Genomic DNA, 26,156 nt, shown 5'->3' on the forward strand with positions numbered 1-26,156 from the left:
GTCCTGAAGAAATTGTGAACACGTGATTTGAAGAAGGCTATGGGTGACAGTGGAAGCCCCAAATCCATTTTCAGGGTCCATACATGGATTAAACCTTGGGTGAATCCCTTCTGATCATAGTTGAAGGACATTAATAGCCCAGTTATCAGGCATAGAGAATTGTAAAGTCAATTATGGCAAATGTAGTTAGGTAAAAATGTAATATCCCTTTGATATTGCATTTGATATCCCTTTTGACCCATTTTAAGGATATTTCAGGTTTTTTCTTCATTTTAAAGTGAAAGGGAAATACAAGTGGTTTAAGCCCCTGATGAATCCCTCTGACCATGAACCAGGGATGTGAATAGCATTGGCAAGTGGATTGTTGCAGATGCAGTTAAGCTAGAATCTAGGACCCTATCATTTGATATACCTTATGATTCATTTAAATTTGTTCTAGTTTTTAATACTTTCTGCTTTCTTTTCTATTGATGCTTTAAATCTGTACTACTTTGTTGATCGTGTTTGTTTTGTTACTGTTTTTCTGGATGTGAAATCCAGGATAGGTAAATCTATAAAGACAGGAACTGGATTAATGGTTCCTTCAGGGTATGGCAGGGGAACTTGGGGGGAAATAAGGAGCTAATAACAATGAGTATAAGAATGAAAAAAATTGTTCTAAAACTGATTGTGGTGATGATTGAATAACTCTTGAGATAATTGAACTATTGAATTGTATGACATATTAATTATATGCTAATAAAACTGTCGGATAAAAAAATACTTCCTTGGAAACCCTTTAAGGAAATTTTGTTGTGTCTCACAGAGGCACTACATATTGGTACCAATCCCAACAACAGGCTTTGTACTATTTTGATTTTCATTAAGTATGATGCTAGCTATAGAATTTTCACAGATAGTCTTTGTCAGTTTGAGGAAATTATTTTCTACTCTGGTTTTTTAGAGTTGCTGTAACAGAGTACTACAAAATGGGTGCATTTCAAGAAAGAAAAATCATTGTATCAGTTTTCAGACTGAAATCCAAATCAGAGTATCAGCTCTACTGATGTCTTCTGAGAGTCCTGGGCAACTTTTCATGCCTGTACTCGAACTTCCTGTGACTGCCAGCAATTCTAGGCACTCCTGGGCTTGCAGGAGCACCTTCACATGTTGTCTTCTCCCTTCATTTCTCTCTTTCCCTTTGTTCTGTTCATTAGTGAGAACTAAATGTGTCAAATACTTTTTTTATGTCTACTGAGCTGACTGTGCAGCATTTGTCCTTTATTAACATAAGGTATTATCTTATTTTGTTTACTATCCTAGTAAAATTCCACATGTTTGTGTACTGCTAGATTCAATTTGCTAGTATGGAGAGGCTTCAAAAAGGTCATGGAAAATATAATAAAAAGATAATGGAACTTCCTGCAGTTTTGAAAGTCATCTAATATTTTCTTGAAGATGTTTGTATTTATATTTATGAGAGATACTGATCTATGGTTCTCTTGTGATGTATTTCTTTTTCTAGTTTTCATATCAGAATAGTATTCTCCTTGTGGAATAATTAGCAAGTGTTCCCTCTTCTATTTTTATAAGAATTTGTAAAGGATTAGTATTATTTCTTTAAATGTTTGTAGAATTTTAATTAAAACAACCTGGGCCAATATTTTTTAAACCGTTTAATTCCTAAGCAATCTCGCTATTGCTGTTGTTGTTGTTAGGTTCGATGGAGTAGGTTCCAATTCATGGAAACATTGCCTAGACCTATTCCATCTCATAGTTGTTTCTATGTTTGCATCCATTGATGCAGCCACGGACTTTCCTCTTTTTTGCTGCACTTCGCCTTTACCAAACATGGCGTCCTTCTTCAGGGGTTGGTCTCACCTGACAACATGCCCAAAGTATGTAAAACAGAGTATATACACCCTTGCCTCTAAGGAGCATTCTGGCCTTACTTCTTCCAACACAGATCGGTTTGTCCTTTTAATAGTCCATTGTCCCATCCCGCGGGACATTCAACGTGGATCCTGGAGGAGAGAGTGGGAATTGGGGGGGGGGGGGACGGTACAAGAGGCACAGAGAATGAAGACAAGACAGTATCCTGATCAAGTCTCATTTAATGAACAAAGAGTTACAGCTTATATGGGGCAGCAGTGGGGGAAGCATCCGCCGCACATGCAAATTAGGCTACTTTGGCAACAGGCCAATCAGGGAGTTCAGGGGAGCGCGCCCTGCCCGTCAGTAAGGGCTTACAGTCTTCAACCAGGTACGCCACGGAGTGGCATGCATATGCAAATCAGGCGCGGGCGAGGACAATCATTTACCCAATCAAGGGGAAGCAGGACACAGGTGCTTGTCTAAAGAGCATCACACCTTGTTTGCTCAAGCTTTACAGCTGCAGTGCTCTGTCACGTAGGCTGGGGTAGAAAAATACCCAGAGCTCAGGCTAATAAATTCCAAGTACTGGCCGGGCCTCATGGCTCTGGACAGGTCTCCCTTTTATATATTTTTTCAAAGCCGAGAGAAATCCCTTCAGGAACTGTGTCTGTCTTAGATCGTCAGGCATCAAGAATCATCCTTACCCGTCATTGATCAATGGAATGCTTTCAAAAAATAAGAGCAAACCAATGTCTGTCTTAGGTTGGTATGTTTTGTGCCGATCTTACCCGTCATTGACTGCCAGTCCTTCAGGCTTTGCGGAGGGGGATAACTCCACAAACTTGGTTCAACTCAAGGCTGTTCAGATGAACTTGTGCAGTATTACGTGCTAGCATGGTTTGAAGACATTGCAGATAACAAGGCAATAAAATGCAAAATTTTTGAAATAATAATAACATTATATTCCTTACATTCATGCAGAAACAACCCTGGGTTAATTATCTCATTGTTAAGCAAGCACATTTGATACACATAACAACTCTATCTTCTGCCAAACCAGACTTCCTTGAGAAAATTAAAACACCTGTTTTTCTAGACCTTGCACACTTTCCTGTTCTTGATAGAGTCACAGAAGAACACTGACACATAGGTCATGAGAATTTTCAGCTGTTTTAAGGCTGAGTCTTAGTGGCCTTCAACATCTTTCTTTCCCCCTTTTTAATTTACTGAAGACATTTTTACTTAAAACATCGGCAGATGATTGTGCCTGTCTTAGGTTATCGAGTCCTGAAATCGCCCTTACCCGTCATCAGTCATAGTCCTCCAGGCAACTATGACCTGTCTTAGGTTGAGAGACTCAGACTCGATCTTACCCGTCTTTGACTAACCAGCCTCTGCCTTACACCCATTTGGGGAGGGGGCAAAGTGTGCAGGTGCACTTCATGAAGCTTTGTTCCTACGGCCAATAATTTAACCATAACCTTGCACAGTATCATAGAAAGTATACATAAGATCAACAATACACACACTTCTGCTGTGACCATGTTATAAAGAGCCTTAACTTTTTGTTCTAACTTTCTGTCTATATTTTCTTAAGTATCCTACACATTAGTCACATTTTTGGATAATTAATTAACAAAGTGGGAAGTTTGTATATTTAGTGAAAGTACAATTTCTGCAGTAATAGCAGTAGCAACTAAACAATATAGCTAAAATACTTGCTATAAGCAAACCTACAAAATGCTTAGGTCTGGTTAATGGTTTCTCAATCTCTTCTAATACATGTAACCATCTTTTTGAATGTCAAGGCCCAGTAATGTTCACTGGCAGCATAATAAAAGATTGATACAAAATTGCAATGACAATACTTTCAGGGATCTAGGTAATACAATTAGACAAATTACAATTATTACAAGACATGTTAAACTTACAATCATCATGATCTATAGTAATATTCCCTGCCAAAAGTACATAAGATGATGTTATGCAGGCAGTAACGTTTTCTTTCGGTTTGGAGGAAGGGGGCCCATAAGCTTCACAATTCCAAAGTAGTCTCTGTTTTCCATTCGGCAGTATTTTTTTTTAGTATTGTCCTGGTTGCTGGACCAGTCGATGATATATCTCTCTTTTGTGATGTTATACTGGATGGGCTTGTCCGTGAGACATGATCTCCACAATATGGTTTTATTATTCTTTTGAGTCTCTAGTACACAAAAAGAAAAAGACTGTACAGTGGATGAGATTACATTTCCTTAACCTTGTACAGGGAAGACGTGAGTCATTAACCCACACCATGATTTCCAGACTTCCCAGACAGCAGGATGTAAGAGTGGTGGATCAGGAACTTAAGCCTAGTACTGCTCACTGCGAGAAGTTCTGGAAGCACTTGGAGGCAAATTACCATCTCCATGGTTTGCAAACTGCACCAAAGGTTCAGGCAGCCACCAAGCTCCATCAACATCCTGTGAGAAAAACACAAACATGCCCTCGCCCCCAAATCAGGAGGGAGCTGGGTTTTGCCATTTTCCATTAAGTAGATCTTTCCATATTACATATGCTTTGTCTTTAAGTTTGGGAATCTCTTTCCAAAGGCAGTCAGCAGCAGACTGACCGTGTACATCCAAATTCAAAAATATTTAAATAAATAAAATATTATTAATTAAATTGTGAGGAGTAGAAGGGTATATCTCCCCTTTTTTCATTTTATGTAAATGTCACTTAATAGTCCCATTGGCACGTTCCATAATACCTTGGCCTTGAGGATTATAAGGGATTCCAGTTATGTGTTTACTTCAAAAAGTGACACAAAATTGAGCAAATGATTTACTAATATAAGCAGATCCATGATCGGTCTTTAAGCATTTAGGTATACCAATTATAGCAAAACAACGTAACATGTGTTGAATAACTAAAGATGTTTTTTCACCAGTCATAGGAGTGGCCACAATAAATCCAGGGTAAGTGTCCACCGTAACATGCAAATATCCTGATTTACCAAATGAAGGAATGTGAGTAACATCCATCTGCCAAAGATGTAATTGAAAAACTGCTATGACTGCATGTAGCACAACTAACTGTAGTGCAGATTGAGCTGGAAATTTTTTAACCATAGTATGTCCTTTATAAGAAATAGCAGCAGTTCCATTGGGGGAACCATCAGTAAATATTGTAAGGGCATGAAGTATGGGTCTATTTTTACAAATACTGGGTAAAATAAGTATATGTTTTTTAGCAAATTGTAACAATTTCTCTGGAGGATAAACATTGTTCATCAATCCACAAAACCCAGGAAATGCTAATCCCCATGAAATCACAACTTTCTCATAATTAGGGTCTTTTTCAAAATATTTAACAGACTCTGATCTACCTTTCATCACTAATTCAGCTATTTTTAAAAATAAGGTTTTAGAACTCCTTTTCTTGGAGAAGCTAAATATACCCACAATAATGGTCCTTCCTGCCATAACACACCAGATGTAAAAGTACAAAGGTTTACCATAATTAATGTACATAATTTGTTGTTCTTGAAATACATAAATTTACTAAATTTAAGGTTTGTTCTGCTAAAGGGGAAATCTCCCGAGTTGAATTTGGATTAGGATGTCCTTTTAAAATATCAAACAAAGGCTTAAGCTCTCCAGTACTTATTTTTAAACATGGTCTCAGCCTATTAATATCTCTTAATAATTTTTGAAAATCATTTAAAGTTTGTAAGTGATCTTTTCTTATTTCTATCTCCTAGGGTTTAACAAAAACTTTCTGGACAGTCCATGGTAATTTCAATATTCTTCTCCATCACCACAATTCAAATACACCAATTCTTCTTTCATCATTGCTACCTGCACCTTGACTGGCTCATCCAAACCCTACAGTAAGGAGGTGTCCGATTGGCTCCCAATGGGCTTTGAGTCTCCACTCTGCACTCACCCACATTGACAATATGATTTCTTGTTCCTTGATGCTTGATATCTGATCCCTTTGAGAGCTCATGGTCACACAGGCTGATGCATATCTTCCATGTGGACTTTGTTGCTTCTGAACTAGATGGCCACTGGTTTGGCTTCGAGCCTTTTTTTTTTTAAACATTTTATTAGGGACTCATACAACTCTTATCACAATCCATACATACATCAATTTTATAAAGCACATCTGTACATTCTTTGCCCTCATCATTTTCAAAGCATTTGCTCTCCACTTAAGCCCTTTGAATCAGGTCCTCTTTTTTCCCCCTCCCTCCCCCACCCCCCCTCCCTCAGGAGCCCTTGATAATTTATAAATTATTATTTTGTCATATCTTGCCCTATACAGCGTCTCCCTTCACCCCCTTTTCTGTTGTCCATCCCCCAGGGAGGATGTCACATGTAGATCCTTGTAATCGGTTCCCTCTTTCCAATCCACTCACCCTCTACCCTCCCAGTATCGGCCCTGGTCCATCCACCTTGGATTCCCTGTGCCTCCAGCTCCTATCTGCACCAGTGTACAACCTCTGCTCTATCCAGACTTGCAAGGTAGAATTCGGATCATGGTAGTGAGGGGGAGGAAGCATTTAGGAACTGGAGGAAAGCTTTATTCTTCATCGGTGCTACGTTGCACCCTGACTGACTCATTTCCTCCTCTAGACCCCTCTGTGAGGGGAGCTCCCGTGGCCAACAAATGGACTTTGGATTCTTTGAGCCTTTAAGACCCCAGATGCTGTGTCTTTTGAAAGCCGGGCACCATCAGCTTTCTTCACCACATTTGCCTATGCACATGTTTGTCTTCATTGATCGTATCAGGGAGGTGGGCACCCATTGATATGATTTTCAGTTCTTTGATATCTGATAACTGGTCCCTTCTGCACCTTGTGGTCAGAGAGGCTTGTGTGCTTCTTCCATGTGGGCTTTGATGCTTCTCAGCTAGATGGCTGCTTGTTTATCTTCAAGCCTTTAAGACCCCAGACGCTATATCTTTTGATAGCCGAGTACCATTAGCTTTCTTCACCACATTTGCTTATGCACACGTTTGTCTTCAGTGACCGTATCAGGAAGGTGGGCACCCACTGATATGATTTTTAGTTCTTTCCATATTCTTAAGATGCTTTCTGCATCATTCAATATTTTGCCTATAGAATCTTTCAATATTGCAACTCAAGGATTAATTTCTTTTTGGTTTCTTTCAGTTTAAGATATGCTGAGTGTGTGCTTCCCTTTTGGTTTTCTAACTCTAGTTCTTTGCATATTTCATTTAATATTTGACTTGGTCTTCTTGAGTTGCCCTTTGAAATTTCCTGTTCAGCTCTTTGACGTCATCATTTCTTCCATTTGCTTTAGCTACAGTACAATTAAGGCCAAGTTTCAGAGTCTTTACTGACATCCACTTTGATCTTTTCTTTCTTTCCTGTCATTTAAATAACCTTTTGCTTTCTTCATGAATGATGGTCTTGTCCTCCCACAGCTCATCGGGTCTTCAGTCATTAGTGTTCAATATATAAAACCTGGTTTTGAGATATTCTCAAAATTCAGGTGGGTTAGACTCAGGGTCGCATTTTGGCTCTCGTGTACTTGTTTTAATTTTCTCCAGCTTTAAGCTGTACTTACATAGAACAATTGATATCCTGTTCCACAGTCAACCAGATTTTAGCTGCTGATATTCTTTATTTTCTCTTCCCACAGATGTAGCCAATTTGATTTCTGTATATTCCATCTTGGGAAGTCATTGTTCTTTCAAAATTCTATCATGCGATCTCCAGCTTCTCTTCTATTACCAAAGCCATATTTTCCAACTATGATTACTTCCTCTTTGTTTCTACCGTTGGCATTACAGTTGCCAATTACCAATGCATCCTGATTGAATGTTTGATCAATTTCAGACTAAAGACATTGGTAGAATTCTTCAATTTCTCCATCACTAGCTTTTGTGGTTGGTACAAATTTGAGTAGTAGTTGTATTGATTGGATTTCCTTGAAGGCGGATAGATATAATCCTATGAAAGACAGCCTTGTACTGCAAAGTTAATTTTGAAATGTCCTTTCTGACAATGAATGCAAAATCATATCTCTTGATTGTGTCATTCCCAGCATAGCAAATCCTATAAATTTCTTATTCAAAATAGTCAAAACCAGTCCATTTCAGCTCACTAACACCTAGGATATCAATCTCTATGTGTTCCATTCATTTTTGATGACTTCTAGTTTTCCTTGCTTCATAATTTAAACATACCAAGTTCAGATCATTAGCAATTTTTGTAGCTGTTTCTCTTTACCTTGAGTAGTGCCCCATCAGGAAATGAAGATCTGGAAGGCTCCATTCCCACAGACTATACTGCACTCATGTCACCATGGGCAACTCCACTTCTCCAACCCAGGAGGCCATCATCTGATACTATCTCTGATGATGTTTCCAAGTTATGCGTAAGATTTTCAGCAGCTACTTCCTCTGAAGTGAGCAGCTGATTCCTTGTATGTTGCCTGCTCTAGTTTGGAAGCTCCTCTGAAACCTGTTCACTCTGAGTGGCCCTGCTGGCATGTGAAATGCCAGTGACATCGCTTCCAAAATCACAGCAACACACAAGTCAGAACAGTATGACAAACTGACAAATGCTATTAGGTATAATTTAACACCTTAACATTTAACTACCCTTTTGATTCATTTAAAATTTATTCTAGTTTTGAGTATTTTCTCCATTATTTTCTATTGAGGTTTTTCTCTGCTTTATTTTGTTATTGTTGTTGATTTTTTGTTTGTTTTTGTGTGCATTTCTGTGTAAGAAATCAATCCAGGATAATAACTTTATAGAGACAGTAACTGGATTAATTTTTTTCTTAGGGATATGTCAGTGAGTTGGGGGGAAGTATGGAACTAATATGAGTACAAGAAAGAAGAAAATGTTCTAAAATAGATAGTAGTGATGATTGTACAACTCTTCTTAATATGATTCAACCATTGAATTATATGATATGTGACTATATGCCAATAAAACTTTTTTAAAAGATAGATCTTGAAATGTCCTTTTTGACAATGAATGCAACACCATTCCTCTCGAATCTGTCCTTCCTGGTGTAGTCAACCATAGGATTTTCTGATTCAAAATGACCAATACCAGTCATTATTGTCTCACTCACACCTAGAATATCATTCCCTTTTATTTTTTGACAACTTCTAATTTTCCTAGCTTCATATTTCATACATCCCGAGTTCTGAATATTAATTGATGTTTGCAGCTGTTTCTTCTCATTTTGAGTTGTGTCCCAGCAGCAAATCCAAGTCCCAAACACGTCATTATGGTCCATTCTAATTTGAGAAGGTAGTTTTTTTCAATGCCTTAATACCTGTGGGGTTCATCTTCTGGCACCATATCCTACAATGTTCTGCTTCTATTCATGAGGTTTTTGGTATCTGACAATGTTTCCATGCTATCCTTAAGTTTTTCAATGGCTAATTCCTCCAAAGTGGACAGTCTATTATTTCTTCATTGCCTGTTCTTAGTCTGGGATTTCTGTGAAACCTGTTCACTTTGGGTGACCTTTCTGGCATTTGAAATACCAGTGACATAGCTTCCAGTACCATAGCAACACACAAGTTATCACAGTACTATGAACTGGCAGACAAGTGGTACATCTATTTGAAACCCATCTGATAATGTTTAGGAAGATTCTATCACATACAGTAGTCCTAAGATGCACTCAAAATAACTGAGCTATTACTATTAACTGTAAATGGTAATAGTAGTCATGCACCGTCTCTTTCTATTCTGAGCACTGGGAAGATTGATGTGTGTGTGGTCATTAAGTAAATTGCTTCCATTCTTTTCATCACTCTTCTTTCCTCCAGATGGCGAAAGACCAAATGATTTCATGTATATATTGTCATCGAGTTGATTCCAACTCAGTTTCTTATAGTTGTGCTTTGGAAATAATTTCTAGTATAGAGTAGTTTGGAAATAATTTTAACTTTTGGGAGTAGTTTTCAAATTTAGCAATACCTACTATACTTGTTTATCAGAAACTTTGAAAATTCTTCCATTGAGAATTGAAAATTCATGATAATAGTGTATTTTAATGTTTTCAAAGTGTTTTCTTCACTACCCTTTTTAACATATTATTTTCAAAGAAATCTTGATATATATTTGATTACTTTTCTCAGTCTGTATTCTTTGATCAATATATGCCAGGTATGCTAGGAACTCCAATAGGAAAAATTCCTCTGAGAAATCAGAGTAATTGTGCATAGGAGATGTTTATTGAAAGTAAAGTCTTATGAAAAGTTATATGAAAATCAATATTAGATCCTTAAATAGTGTATTGGACAGTGTTCTCTAGAGAGACAAACCAGATTGCTAGTAATTATATATAAATATATTTATAAAGATAGATACATAATTCAAGAAATAAACCGTTAAATAATATACAGATAGATAATACAAGAAATTAATAGTTAAATTATAAAGCAGTGAGACACTAGCAGTCCTTCAAGTTTTGAGAGCTGCCAGTTGCCAGTATCCCTTCTGTAGAGAGAGCTGGGCTATATATACCCAGGCAGCAAACAACAAGGCAGGTCCCCAACTGTCATCAACTGTCAGTCCCCAGCTCCAGAGATGAACATTCCAATCATGTGGACTTAAAGGGACCTCAACTTACAGTGACACAGTCCACACGCTAGGCATCCCACAGGTAGTGTACCCCTTTAAACTGAGGCACAGAACAACCAAGGTGAGGCTCACCAAGCCATTTATCCCTCTGCCCTTCAGTTAATCCTACTTGCGTTTATCGGCCAGGCTGGCACAATAAACTATAGCAAATAGGCTCTTTTTAATTTGCAGTAGTGTTAAGATTTTAGTAATAGTCCAACTACACTGGTGACAGAGTAATTTGTGCATATCTTGTTCTGAAAAGCATATATTAAAATGTTCTCTTTCTACACAGTAGAAACACTTGTTAGTTTGGGTGATAAGGAAGGCAATCCCAAGTAAGGCTACACAGTCAGCACAACTTAGCTAAATTAAAGGCTGACAATGAGAAGCACACAATGATCAAGAATGATTTTGTTAATGCTATAATATATGCAATTTGCAACAATAGTATGAATACCTAAAAATATGTTGTTTATATATGTTTATATATAAGAAGATACATATGTGAATATACAACTGTGTATGTACCCATATAAGTGTATCTGTAGGCATATGTATATACATTTTTATATATAATGCTACATATATAAGGCAGTTTCAAAACATTCATGAAGAAACTCCATTATCTTGTAACTCTATTTGCCCACAAACTTCTTGAAGCTCCTTCATATACTCATATATAAAATAAAACATATAAGGGGCACAGTTACAGACACTTCCTCTCACAAGATTGGTTTGCTGTATTTGAGAGCTTGAGCCCACTGTCTCATTGGTCAATTGATACAATATATTTCATAAAGATAATGTTCTACATCCTAGTTTGATAAGTAGCATCTGGGGTCTTAAAAACTTGCAAGCAGTCAACTAAGAAGCAATTTCTGGTCTCTACTCATCCAGAGTAAAAGATAAAAGAGGAAACCAAAGACTCAAAGAAGAAACTAGTCTATAAACTCAGGGAACCCAGGATAGATAACCCCCTCGGCATCCCTATTGAGAGTAGCGATACCAGGAAGGGAAAGAGACGGGTGGGGGTGGGGGAAGGGGGAACTCATCACAATGGTCTACATATAACCCCCTTCCAGGGGGATGGTCCAAATAGTTGCTATGTAGAAGAGACTAACAGAGATCTGAGGGTATAACCCAGCTAGTGTATAGTTTTGGTTCTAACCTCACAGAATACCTACCATTTTCTATGGCAGTGGTTCTAAACCTTCCGAATGCTGTGACCCTTTAATATAGTTCCTCATGTTGTGGTGACCCCCAAACACAAAATTATTTTCGTTGCTACTTCATATCTGTAAGTTTGCTAGGGTTATTAATTGTAATGTCAGTATGTGACACGCGGGATGTATTTTCATTGTTACAAATTGAACATAATTAAAGCATAGTGACTAATCACAAAACAATATGTAATTATATATTGTGAAATATTTATTTATAATTACAAATAAATGAATTTTTGTGGGTAAAAATTTTTGAGACCAGAAGAACTGGGTGGTGTCTAGCTACAAGTTCTCTTTTGTCCAAGGACACAATACATGGTCCAGATACAATAGGAGAGAAAATTAGAGCAAAACTCACATTTCAAAAACTGAAGTGCAGACTAACTGAATTGGTCGAGACTAGAGAAACCACTGAGACTATCACTCAGGGATATCTTTTAAACTTGGAATTCAAACCATTCCTAGAGGTCACTTTCCAGCCAACTGATAGATTGGCTCATAAAATAAATACCACTTATGAGAACTCTGCTCTTCTAATATTCATCTAAATAAAATCAAATGGTAAACATTTAACCTAGACCAAATAATGAGAAAGAAATAGAGAATGCAAGCACTTTGTGAAAAATATAGGCAATGAGTACCCATTAACTAAAGAATGAGTCAAAAAGTATCGCTACAAATCCTAAGAACTTTCATTAAACAAAATATCAAAATGTGAAGCCATTATTTCTCACCATATCCTCCAAGTAGGTCTATACACTCCAAAGGGTATACCCATCTCTCTAACCCTTCGTCCGAAGAATTCTGCACTCTTCTATTAATAGCACATCAAAATGACAGTTTTGGCATTTACCAGAGCTCAAATCATATTCCATTCAAATGTTCTTTGAATTTGGGAAATAAAAGAGGTCTAAAGAGGCAAGATCATGCATATAGGATGGCTAGGGTAAGGTTTTCCAAATAAACTCTCACTACCTTCATAGAATGACTAGGTCCATTGTCCTGATTGGGGAAAAATACGTTGGCTCAAGGTATTTCTGAACTTTTTCTCAAAATACAGTTTTCAGTTTTCTTAAAGCTTCTTCCTGGGGTGGGGGATGGGGAAACTTCTTCTTAATAAGCCCCAGTAATCATCCTACATCTGAGAAAACCCATCAGAATTATCAGAAAACACATCAAAATCCAAAAGAGCAGACACCATAACCATCTGAATGGACCTGTCTGCCTTGAATTTAATTTCCCCAGCAGATCCACTCAGAAGCCACTATTTATTATTATTATTTTATTAAAATATTATTTTATTGGGGGTTACTAGAGCTCTTATAACAATCCGTACATCAGTTGTATCACGCATATTTATACATATGTTGCCATCATTATTTTCTAAGCAGCTACTTCAGTGGTTCTCAACCTTCCTAATGCCATGACCCTTTAATATAGTTCCTTATGTTGTGGTGACCCCCAACCATAAAATTATTTTCATTGCTATTTCATAACTGTAATTTTGCTACTGTTATGAACAGTGATATATATATATATATCTGATATGCAGGATGTGTTTTAATTGTTCCAAATTGAACATAATTAAAGCACAGTGATTAATCACAAAACAATATGTAATTATATATTATGAAATATTTATGTGTTTTCCGATGGTCTTAGGCAACCCCTGTGAAAGGGTCATTCGACCCCCACAGGGGTCACAACCCACAGGTTGAGAACTGCTGACTTACTTTCTACCTGAGTCCTTGGTATCAGCTCCTATTTATACCCTTCTTCCCCTCCCCCCCCCATGACCCCTTGACAAATTAAAAATTACTATTATTTCCATATCTTACCCTGACCACTGTCTCCCTTCCCCCACAGTTTCTGTTGTCCATCCCCCTGGGGATCCGGGTGTGGTTATGTTTCTATCATTGCTACCAGTTCCCTTTTCCACCCCTCCTCTCCCCACCTTTCCCCTACCCTCCTGATACCACTACTTCCATTCCTGTTCATGGAGTCCATGTGTCATGAGCTCTTATCTATACCTGTGTACATGCTTCAGTCTAGCCAGAACTAAAAGGCAGGACTGGGGTCATGATAGTGGGAGGTGAGGAAGCCTCAAGAAACCAGAGGAATATTGTGTGTTTCATCGGTGTTACACTGCAACCTGCTTGACTCATCTCTTCCTTGTGACCCTTCTGTGAGGGGATGTCCAATTTTCTACAGATGGGTTTGAGGGTCTCTGCTCTGACCCTTCTCATATTCAATGGGCTTTTTTGTTTGTTTGTTTGTTTTCTTTTGGGGAAATCTTCTGATGCCTGTTACCGGATTCCATGGACATCTCATGATCTCACAGGCTGGTATGATTCTTCCATGTGAGCTCGTTGCTTCTCTGCTAGATAGCTGCGTATTTAACTTCAAGCTTTTAAGATCCCAGACACTATATCTTTTGATAACTAGGCACCATCAGCTTTCTTCACCACATTATGTACCCATTTTATCTTCAGCGATTGTGCTGGGAGAGTGAGCATCACAGAATACCAGGTTGTTAAAGTGTTCTTGCATTGAGGCAGAGCTTGAGCAGAGACCCAAAGTCTGTCCACTTCCTCATTGTATGGCCATAGAAATATATGAACATATGCCAATACTTCTATTTTTATGAATTTATATATTTACATTTGTGCACACCTATGTTTATACCTCTATCCACAGCTTTGCTTCCTAGATCTTTCCTCTATTTCCTTTTACCTTCCTCCTGTCCCACCATCATGCTTGGCCTTCTTCTGCCTCTTAGTAATTCCTCTCAGCTAGATTGTTGTTGCTGGAACACCCCCAGGATCTCTACAACCTCATTGATGATATTAGTTCCCTAGTTGTCCCCTGTCTATGGCATTGATTGATCCCCGCTCCCTTCCCCTGTCTCCTCCTCCCCCAAGTCCCTCTAGCACCGTTGGTCCCGTTGCTTTCCCCTTGAGCTTGCGTCCCATGCCTATCATATATAGGTAGGCAAAACCAACAATAACGGAGACAAAACAAAAAGAAAACAAAAGATTGAATAAAAAGAGAAAACTACTAGCAAAAGAAAATGAAAAAGCATACAGGTCTGTCTGCTGAACTTTATGACTATCTCTGCACTGGTCCTGAAGGAATTCTGGAACTGCCCCTGCTAGCCTGACGTCTATTTTAGGGGGCTCCTCAGGGAGTCCCTCCTCAGGGAAGCCACTATTTTCATATTTTGATTAGGCCTTTTTTTTAAGGCACTCTAAATAGACTAAGACAAGTGCATTACTGAGACAGCTTGTCTACAAACATCTGATTACAGAGATGTTTTTTAACACAACTTGTTTACAATAAATATTTCCATGTATGAACTGGAACCCTAGTAGCAATCCACTTTCACTTTTCCTCCTGTGTATAAACTCAAAAACCCAACTTACTGTCACCGAGTCATTCCAGTTTCTAACAGAAGTAGAAAGCCTCATCTTCTGCGAAGAGGTTGGTGGTTGCAAACTGCTGACCAGTTAGCAGTCCAATGCATAACCATGACGCCACCAAGGCATCCTTTCTATCTATAAAAATTGTTCAAGAAAATCCTACTTTTCTATGTAAACTTTCACCAAAACCCAATAAAATATTTTTAAATCTCTTATATACCAGGTATCTTCAAAAAGTTCATTGAAAAAAACAGAATTAAAACTTGTTGAAGACTTCTCATATATATGTTACTCTTGTTAGTTGCCACTGAGTTGATTTCACCTCATGGACAATCCCTTTAGTGACCGAGTAGAACTTTGTTTTCAAGACTGTGAACTTTTAGAAACAGATCACCAGGTTCACATTATGAAATACCTCCATCTAGGTTCATTTGAACCACCAACCTTATGGCTAGTAGTCAAGCACTTAATCGTTTGGGCTGACCAGGAATTGGCTGACTGACATACATGCTTTCTCTTGGTACATATGCACATAGTCTTGTTATGCGCTGGAATTGACTCGATGGCAATGGGTTTATGTGGTCTTAATGTGATCTTACAAGTAAACAGAAAAATATAGATACACAGAATTTATATAGTTCCAGAATTCATCTTGCAATAAATGTTGATCTTTTCTCTTAGACCAGAAGATCAATTCAGAAGTTATTAGAATGGGAAAATAACAGATTATATCACAAGGTAAGAAAGTTTAAGCAAATAAGTTTTCCATCTATATATTTGATTATTATATTGAAACATTTAATAAAGATTAAATAGAACATTTTAAGGCCAAAAATGAATTGGAGAAGTAATACTTTTTAGTATGTATTCTTTACAAAGATTTTTTTTTCTTTACAAAGATTTTTAAATGATGTGTTTTGCATCTTATATTTATTCCTGGATTGCCTTTGAGACTTAGTCAAATATATAGGTTTTCATTAATACAACCTTAATATCAAAATACTGAATAAAATTTTACTTTCTTAGCTTGCTTTGCATTGGAAATTGACTAAAAGGAAATGTGAAACTAGCAATATGATGGAGTATGTAAGTATATATCTGTTTTTCATTATATTATTTAGATTTCAACTTAACTATAAAAAAACTTTCTCTTCATCATTTTTTAAGATTTTCTTTCTACCTTTTTCTCCTCAGGTTGAAATATTGTCAGTTGGAACATAGATGTTTCTAACTTCTTTAAATTTTGTAGTACCTATAGAATATTTTGAAAGTTAGCAATGCTTTAGATATTAGAAAAGTCTCAATTAATATTCTCAGATGAGAAACATTACAATACCTTAGTTTCTTTTTAACATAGGTGCAAACATTTACATATGGCGATGGGAATAGCTGCTGTTGAACAAAATATTTCTAAATATAATCTAAAAATCTTGCATAAAATATCGACTTTTAAAAGTTCTGCATTCTTTCATACTTCTCTCTTTTTCTTGGCTAACTTAAAGTAAAGTAACTATATGTTCTAAATTGTTACTGAAGACTATGCGATTTATTCATAAAACATAGATTTGGATATGTTCAATGTGATCAGTTCTGTCTAATTAATATTTAAAAAAACATTAAGTCTACTCAAATCCATGCCGCTGACATGTAGTATATGTTTAATAATAAAACATTTGCACCTAATAAACAATGATCATGTGTCTCCTTTGAACAGTTTTCATAAAAACACAAAAGACTCCAAATCTAAAATTCACTTTAGATAAAACACTCAAAAATATCTCAGGTTATTATTATTTTATTTCCAACCCTCTCTGTTATTAAAATGTTTTAATCAATCCATTTGAACACTTTTTTTTCACAAATTACTTGTAAAAGACAGTACTCAACCAATATCAACTGCTACATTAATTGAAAAATATATAGATGGAATACCGATAAAAGTATCCTTTCTTACCTTTATAGCTCAATTTTAATCCCTTTTCTAAAATTAAGGAGGGAGCATGACAATGTAATAGTGCCTGCTTTTCTGAACCGAAACAAATACTTACTATTCATCCAGCCATAAACACTATTAACTATCATAAATGTTTATGTTTACTAATCTAATTTTATTTCCAATCTAAAAATAAATTTTGGTAATTTCATATAACCATGTTTTATCAAAATGTAGTCCTGTGAGGAATGACTATAGATTTTATGACTATACATAAGTTATATTTAATGAAAATTGCTTTGTCATTATGTTCTTATCTCTGTATTTTTATTTTACAGGTAATACTAATAGAATTCGTACCAAAATATCCCATATTCCGACCTGACTGAAGAATTTTATTCAGTCATTTCTGTGTTACCTGTCATTTCCTACCCTTAGTGCCTTGTAGATGATTTTTGAATGAAAATGGTCTCTTTTTGCTCTGTTCAAATTATTCTTTATATTGGTAGAATATTCTCCTTGCTCTTTTCTTTTTGTTCATTGAAAAATATTTGCACATCTTTTTTATGTTAAATGATGCTTGTGTTTTGTACTCTTAAGTTTTAAATAAACATGCCATACAAGGGGCTTCAAAAAGTTCGTGGAAAAATGGAATTAAAAGATAATGGAATTTTTCTACAAACATTTTGAAGCCCGTGTGTGTGTTGTGTGTGTACATATATATGCTTATATATGTATGTATATTTACACACACATATATATGCCACTAAAGATAGAACATCAATTCTGACGCTAAAAAAGAAAAAAAACTCATTCTAGCATGCTGCCTTACAATTTTCATACTATCTCTAATTACGCATCATTTCTCTAGACTACTTGTGCGCTGTAATCCCTTACTGGATATATTTAAATAAGCTTTGGGTAGCTTTTAGCAATGTTTTTGCTCTAGTGTGCTTTTAAAGGACATTCAAATAACAGCACTTTGCTAAATTATCACTAATGTTAATGCATCAGATATTTAAACCCCTGAAGACTTGTAAATATTGCCTCTTTGCATAATGTAAGATGTGGTATGCCATGGTTTACAGAATGTAAGATTACTTTTAATGTATTGCCAACAATTCTGCATAGATTTTAATATAAATTAAATTTGCAAGCATCCTTTTGAATGTACAAACTATTAACATGCTGTGTTATGGCAGAGCCATAATAAGTGTGTTTAAAATGTCAGGTATAATGCAGGATTGACCTTTGTAACAAGTGGATTAAAATTGGAATTTTTTTCAATTGAATTGCTTAAATTGAACTTTTTTGTCACTTAATTTAACAACCCCACATTGTCCCCTATGTTGCCCATCCCCCACTTCTGCCTCCAAAAGAATTTCTTGGCATCTGACATATTTCACAGCGACACCATTCATTCTTCATTCATTTTAATTTATGTGTCTTTTCTTTCATTTGAAAATATACCGTTTTGTCATTTAAGGAGTATATTGACATTTTAATTGCCCCAGGAGATTCCTCAGGACCCCTGGTGGCACAGTGGGTTACAAGTTGGACTACTAACCACAAGGTCAGCAGTTCAAAACCACCAGCTGCTCCAAGGGAGAAAGAGGAGATTGTCTACTCCCGTAACAAATTACAGTCTTGGAAATCCACAGGGCCAATTCTGCCCTGTCTTAGAGGGTCGCTATGAATTGGAGTCAGCTGGCTGGCAGGGAATGAGCATCTAGAGCCCCATGAAAGTCACTGCCACCCCCTTTCTGGAAAGAGACCTAATCGAGAACCTAAAGAAGATATGGTGGTTCGTTCGTAATGGAAAACCATTTTAAATCTTCTTTTGGTGGACCTTTTATAAACATTTGGTTATAATTTAGGAAATAGATGTGTAGGCAAAAGTATCTTTATAAATTCACCTACATTTGTAGGTACTTCTCTTCACAATTAATCTAGTATTTGCTGGTTTAATATAATTAATATTTATATCAATGTTAATTTTCATGCAACCATTCATGAATGCCTACATGTAGGTGGCAGTACTGTGAGGCACTTTGATAGTGCTGTGGATTACCCTTGGAGCTGCTAACTGGAAGATCAGTAGTTTAGTCTCAGACGCCCTATTGGAGTAGCTCTACAGTCTCCATGAGTAGGAATCAACTCACTGGCAGTTGGTTTGGGTTTGGTGTGAATTACGTGGAAATCAGTGTGCTAAAAATAAATTTGAAGTACTTAGGACTGAATTTTTTTAAAGTTTTTTTAACATTTTATTAGGGGCTCATACAACTCTGATCACAATCCATACATACATCAATTGTGTAAAGCTCATCTGTACATTCATTGCCCTCGTCATTTGAATATTTTTATCACCTTACTTTGGTCTTTTAGTAAACTTCTTAGGTAATATTCATCCCAGTAAATAGAACAATCCTTCCTTCATCCAAGATCAAGACTTATTTTTTAATTGTGATATGGGTGAAAGTTTACAGAGCAAATTCATTTTCCATTAAACAACATATACATATCCTGTTTCCTAACATTGGGTGCACTCCCCTCCATGTAACACCACTTTTCTACTTCTTTCCCTGCGTTCTCCATTTCCATTAGTCCTTTTTTTCCTTGCCCCTTCCTGCCTTCTGGGCTTTGTTTTTAGGGATAATGCTGCTCTTTTGTTTTTTGTGAAATACATTCCACCCAAGTGTTGCTGTTCACTTTATAGGCCTATGTGTTGTTTAGCTGCAAAGTGATCCCTGGAATGGATTCAGTTCCAAGCTTGAAGGGTGTTTGAGGGTCACAATCTTGGGGGATCCACCAATCTCTCAGATCAATAAGTCTGGAGTTTTTTACAATTTTTAATTTTTATCTATATTTTTCTCCATTCTCTGTAGGGCCTTCTGTGGTCCTAATCAAAGTGGTTAGTAGTGAAAACCTGGCACCATCTAGTTCTTCTGGTCTCAGGGTATTAGAGACTGTGGTGTGCAAGGTCTATTAGTCCTTTGAACTAATTGTTTCCTTGAATCTTTGATTTTCTTCATTCTTCTTTCCTACCAATAGTTGATTCTTAAACACTGTTAGCAAGGCCTCAGGCACTACACATCACAGAAGGGTATAGAACATTGTCTTTGTATATCATGTATTGCCAGTTGACAAAGTTGTTTCCCTAGAAACAAGCCCAATGAATCATCATTCCCACAAAGTTTTTGGTTATGACTAAGAAGTTCTCATAATTCTGTCCTCTCTGTGTTCTACTATATGAATTGAAATATTTATAACACACAAAAGTATTTATGTAGAAATATCCTCTGCTAAACGCATATGTATGGCTGTGGGTATAGCCCATTTACCTACCCATACCTGTTCAGCTTGCATGTCTGCCTATGTGAGGGGGCTTCAAAAAGTTCATGGAAAAATGAAATTACAAGATAATGGAATTTTCCAAGAATTTTTGAAGCCCCTCATATGTACTTGTAGATGTTTGTTATTACTGATATTGCTGGATTGTATTTTTAAGACACTTTTTAAAAATATGCTTAATTTGGAATTGGTAGTCTTTGACCAGTAAAATAAGAAGAGAGAAAAAAAGACACCATTTGTTATATTGTTATAATTGATAGCTGAAAACTTTTCCACTTTCCTCTGTACATTCTCATTTTCTCTATGGCACTCAGCCACCCCAAATCTCTATTAATATATTGTGTATAGCTGCCAATGTCATCTGTCTGCCTGCTGTAAAATCGAAAGTGTATTTTCATTAACAAGGTGGAAGCCTTTGAAAAATTAAATCAATTATCATGTTTTACAGTTACGATTAGGGGGGAATTGCATCTGTAGTTGGTGTCCCAGCTAGTAGCATCAGATCTTTGCTTCAAACTGATATCTTATTATAAAAATTGATTTCCAATACAGTATATCATTTTTAATTATAACTGATAGAACAATTGATTTTTAAGTGTCAACCCTTAAAAACGTCATGCCTTCCCCCTCCCATTCTAAACTTAAAATTTGATCATGTGGTGGTCACAGTAATTTTTTCTGCCATATATAAATCACATACGGATTTTGCTGAAAGAACAGCAAGAAGTAATAAATTGTTTCCCGTTAGAGTGTATCTAGAGGTGGCAGAGTACAAGTCTAGAGACAGTAGTGCAAATCATAGAACCCATTTGACAGCATATGTAAACTTAATTTTAAAATGGACTCTAATCACTTTTTCATATTACTTTATTGTTCATTATGCTAGTTAGCTAATGTTATTTTCTTGAACTACCCATAAAGTGCTCAGTTTTCTTTTTTTCTCATTTATATGACTGCTTTTTCAAACTGTCTTTCCTTGGAGACAGGTGATGTGTGACAGTTGGATATTTTGCAGTGCTTTGGGGTATTTGTATTCTTTAAGTAAAATTGACAGCAGTTAATGCTAAAATGACAAAGCACACTGTGGTAATTAAATACCCAACCCTTCAATCCCTTTTTTTAATTCTTAGGACAGAACCTGCTTATATTTTTCCATCAGGTTAGTAAAAAATTTTTTGGAAATTGTTTTTTAGGTTCAAGAAAGTAATTTTGAATTTCTTTGTCACTTAATATTTCTTTATAAAACTTGTTATGGTAGTTTCCAGATTAACTAACATGAACATTTGCCAAAGTATATACATCTCACAAGACTTTGCCATTCCAAGTTAAAAGCATTCTTTAACTTCCTTCTTTGTGTCGCCATCCCCATTGCCCTGTTAAACAGCCACATGGTGACTGAAAGCAGATCGAACTCTTGTCAGCTTCACGTTTATTTATAGTGAGGTTTGGGGTCCAGTGAAGAAGAACTCAGATTCCTGATGTATTTCATTTCGTCTTCAGTCCACTCTGAGTTTCACTTTTATTTATAATTAATGGCCTAATGCTGCTCATTTGGCCCCAAATGCTGGATTAATGTGTTGGCTTAATTGGTCATTTTTAAATTGTTTTGTTGAGAAGCAGATGCAGTATTATTTAAAAATATGGACAAGTCACATATAGATATATTAATTTCATCCTGGATATGCCCTCTAACCTTTACTCCATCCTCCCCTCTATGTTGGAGTCCCTGAGTGACACAAATGGTTAAACATTCAGCCACAAACTGAAAGATTGGCCATTGGAGTCCACCCAGAGGTGCCTCAAAAGTAGGGCCTACTTGGATCTCTTGAAAACACGTTCTACTTTGAAAGGTCGCTATTGAGCACAGTTCTGTATCACACGTGGAGCCACCAGAAGTCAGAATTGACCTTGTGGCAACTGGTTTGGGTTTTGTTTACTCTCTGTGTTAACTTAAGAAAGAAACCATTGTAGTCAAACTTTAGAAATAGATGGAAAAGTGCCTTGTCTTTTTAGAAGAAAGATAACATACTATGCTAAAGGAAGCAGAGCGAATCAATGAATATATCATTAGATTAAAAACTATCTTTCCCCTCAGCTAATTTACAATAAAAACTTGCTATTTAAAGTATATCAATAAATAAAACCATTCTTTTCAAATAGGTAAAAGAGTATTTTACTAGCATTTGATAGCTCTTTAGTTTTTATTTAATGTCTGTTTCCTTCTTTCGCCTAATCATGAGATATTTTAGAGCTGCATGTTAATTGAAAGCTGTAGTTAAAACTGAGCCACAGGCTAAGAAGGAGAAAAGATCTGATGACCTGCTCCCATCGAGATTACAGCTCAAACCGTTTCTCTCTCACATGGGCTTATTCTGTAAGAACGGACTTACATCAGTCAAGCATATGAGCTAGTAATCTGAATACGACTAAACATGTAATTTTGCATGGTTCTGGAAGGACAGTGATCTTTGAAGTTCTATTAAGATCTACATAAGTATTTATTGCACAAACAAAAGGGGGTCAAAAATTCGTGAGGGAAAAAAAGTTTCTGGAAAGATGGAATTAAAAGGTAATGGGAATTTTTCCATGAACTTTTTGAAGCCTCCTTGTACTGACTATTCGGTAATCAAATTGACTTAGTATTTACTTTCTCTACCATTTTTAAAGTTTATTTTTATTCTTCATGATTGAAGTATAGCTCAATGACATTTGTAAGCCTTTAAATAAATAAGGACTTTTTCAAATTTATGAGAGCATTAAGAAAATCATTAGCATTTTAACTTTGTAAAATAAACTGCCATTTAAAGCAAATAGATCTTCACTAGTTGAACATAAAGTCCCAAAACACTATTTCATTAGTATTTACAATTTGCTGTAAAATGATATAGAAATTATGCACACCTGATTAACTGGAATAGTTTCACATAGTGGAAATACTTTTTTGTTATCTTGATTATAGAATGCTCAAATTCATTTAAATTAAATCTTATACTTATACACTTTTGCTTTTTAAAATTCTTGCAATAATGTCAAATTGTTCAGAATCCTTTAAATGGTGATATGTTGGGAATTTTTTTTGAAGGAGTAGGTTTTGCTCACCCTTGTTTGTGTATTTCATGATTATATTTAAGAATACTCTCACACTTACAATTAACCTTATCTTGCTCCAAATTATCCTTTCTTGATTCCTTTTTATTTTGAAGTTGGCAATCAGAATATGATCCATTTTCTGTAAACTGTCAAGTCCATACTATATGAAGAAATGATCTCATATTGTGCCCAGGCATCACTTAAATTCTCATATCTTCATCTACAAAATCATGGCATTGAAGCTAGCACTTGACAGAAAGTCCAGATCACCTAACGTTCTGTGACTCTAGGAATCCTTTGGAAATTTTTATTCTGAAAGATATCAGAATGATTATTCTCAGATATCCTACCTTGGTGGAAATATTTACAGTGCCTTGTACACAGTAAAAGCAAAGTTCATTATCTGCCAACTGACAGCTGGTTGATGTATATTCATATCACACAGACTCAAAGAACCTGATGCCTCCTAGACCTCCATGGTCATAGAATGAATGTAATTAATTTCTTTAGAAATTGAAGACTGAAGGTCATGGACTTTGTCTCTGTGAAATTTGACTATGCAGCTACCTAGTGGCATCAAGCAAGAATTATAGTTGTGACAGCAGTGGAGCTATAGGAGGACCCACTTTGACAAGAGTTTCATAGCCTATCCAGAATCTGTTTCAGGAACTCTTAAAAGAGTCCACACTCTTAAGAAGATCTAATGGGGGCAGGGGGCGGGGATGATGATAGTAGATGGAAAGGAAAGTGGTATGGCATTCAAACCCAAGTCACTTCTGGTTTCATTCTTAGCTCTATTGCTTGATTCTTCTGTACCTATTGTCCTCATTGTTGAAGTGGGGACAATAATCTGGACCTACCTCACTTGGGAATTGAGGATTTTTTTTCATGTTAGTGTATTTTTGACGGAGACTGAATAGTACGTTGGATATCTTAGCAGATTCCTCTAAATCAATGTTGTTTTCTTTCTTAGTCAGACCCTACAGAAGTGAGTGCTACAGTTGTTCTACTTTCCAGTAACAAATTCTGTAATTAATCTATATGTGTTGGACATGGGTAAGTGTGTTGTTTTAATACTGGATTTAAAGAGGAAAAACAGATGGTTCTCAATTTGGGGCAGCTGAAGATAGTGGGAATGTCCTAAATCTCTTTCAATCTTTCAGAAGTATACTAGAAATCACACATTTACCCATAATATTCCTGCTCCTCAAATCAATTAAAATATTGAATTTCCTGGCATTTTGATTTTAAAAAAATCTATTAACATTAGTAATCACATGTTGATCAGAAGCTGTGACTGGAGCTTATGCCTTGGATTAATAAAAATGTTCAGAAAGCCTATTATCACGTGTGTTTTGTAACTAAAATACTTGAAAACATGGAGTGGATAATAAACTGTGAAAATCTTTGGAGCCACTGTTTCAAAGGATCTAAGATTATTTGAGCCTCTCCATAGATTGTTTATCTTGTCCATAAATAATAAAATGCTAGAACGTCAGGGATAGATGGGGGGCAGGGAGCGGGGTGTTGTCTAACTTGGGTTATATAATTTAGTTAGAATTTGTTTTCTCTTTTTCTGTTTCAGTATAACTGAGCTGATTTATTTGGGTAAATATGTATAAATGATACATATACCCAGGATTGCAAATGTGGAAAATGTTATTTTGTGTTCTAGCATTGAACTAAATATCAATTTCTGAGTGTTAAAGTTGTTTTGTGTATCAACTCAACATCATAGGTCAAGGCAATAATTTCTTCAATGTTACTTTTATTCCTGCTTATTTTGCTTGGTTCTTTTTGTTTAACGTAATTTTCCATTTTTCTAGTAAGCAAATACTGTTTAAAATTGTTGTGAATTCTTGAGTTTGAAACAGGTTATGAATGTGTGAAATAATACAATCTACAAGCTAATTTACCAGCCTTGGAATAATTATGGACAAATATGAGTCATGGCTGCAAGAACAGGACATGCACAAAGCTAGAAAGTGACGTAATCTGAATATCTGATTGAAAAGCCTAGGATTTCCTTTTCTTTTTTGACATTGGATTCCTGTTGGGACAGCTTAATTAAATAATAATAATAGTGGTCATGTCCATCCAAACAAAGAATATTCATGCATCTTGCATTATTATATAACCTGTGAAATGAATTCAACCCCCCTCCTTCAGTACTGGCGTGACTCCCATGAAAGGACTCAACTTATATACAGCTGTGCCAAAATGAAGGATACTTGCTTCTCTGAAACTTTCACTGTTGCTTCTGTCACTGTTCACTTGTCAGTTATGAAATTTTATTATCTCAGGATGCAAAGTTAAAATAAAATGAAAATCTCTGTTAATGAAGTAAGTCTGTGTTGTGTGGAGTATCTTCCTTCTTTCCCTTCTTTCTGTTTTTGTCATTATAAGGTAAATGCTTAAGGATTCCTTTAAAATTTTTTATTTTGCATATTATTCTATCCCATATTTTCTAATGTTAATTATGAATACATAAGCAATTCATATACCTATAAGTAATTTACATATCTATAGCCTTCATGGAACTATGTTTTGCCTAATGTTTGAAAGCATTTAGCTAAGAGAAAATTAGTCTTAAACCACTTTACATTCAACTTTGCATACCCACATGTAAACAAAAAAATTTAAATAAATTTCAAATAGCCAAAGACAATTCTGCCTTA

General features: G+C 36.0%; 1 protein-coding gene across 1 annotated transcript in view; it reads left to right on the plus strand.

Annotated features, from left to right (window-relative positions):
* The window catches only part of CHIC1 (cysteine rich hydrophobic domain 1), a 104,356-nt gene extending 78,576 nt beyond the window's left edge, over positions 1-25,780 (plus strand). Inside the window, exons 5-7 of the mRNA XM_075538592.1 lie at positions 15,786-15,842; positions 16,131-16,190; positions 17,376-25,780. Of these exons, the coding sequence (XP_075394707.1) occupies positions 15,786-15,842; positions 16,131-16,190; positions 17,376-17,426 (168 nt within the window). The 3' untranslated portion in view covers positions 17,427-25,780. The remainder of the gene's footprint in view (positions 1-15,785; positions 15,843-16,130; positions 16,191-17,375) is intronic.
* Positions 25,781-26,156: the final 376 nt, after the last annotated feature.

Source organism: Tenrec ecaudatus, chromosome X (genome assembly GCF_050624435.1).
Source record: "Tenrec ecaudatus isolate mTenEca1 chromosome X, mTenEca1.hap1, whole genome shotgun sequence".
NCBI lineage: Eukaryota > Metazoa > Chordata > Mammalia > Afrosoricida > Tenrecidae > Tenrec > Tenrec ecaudatus.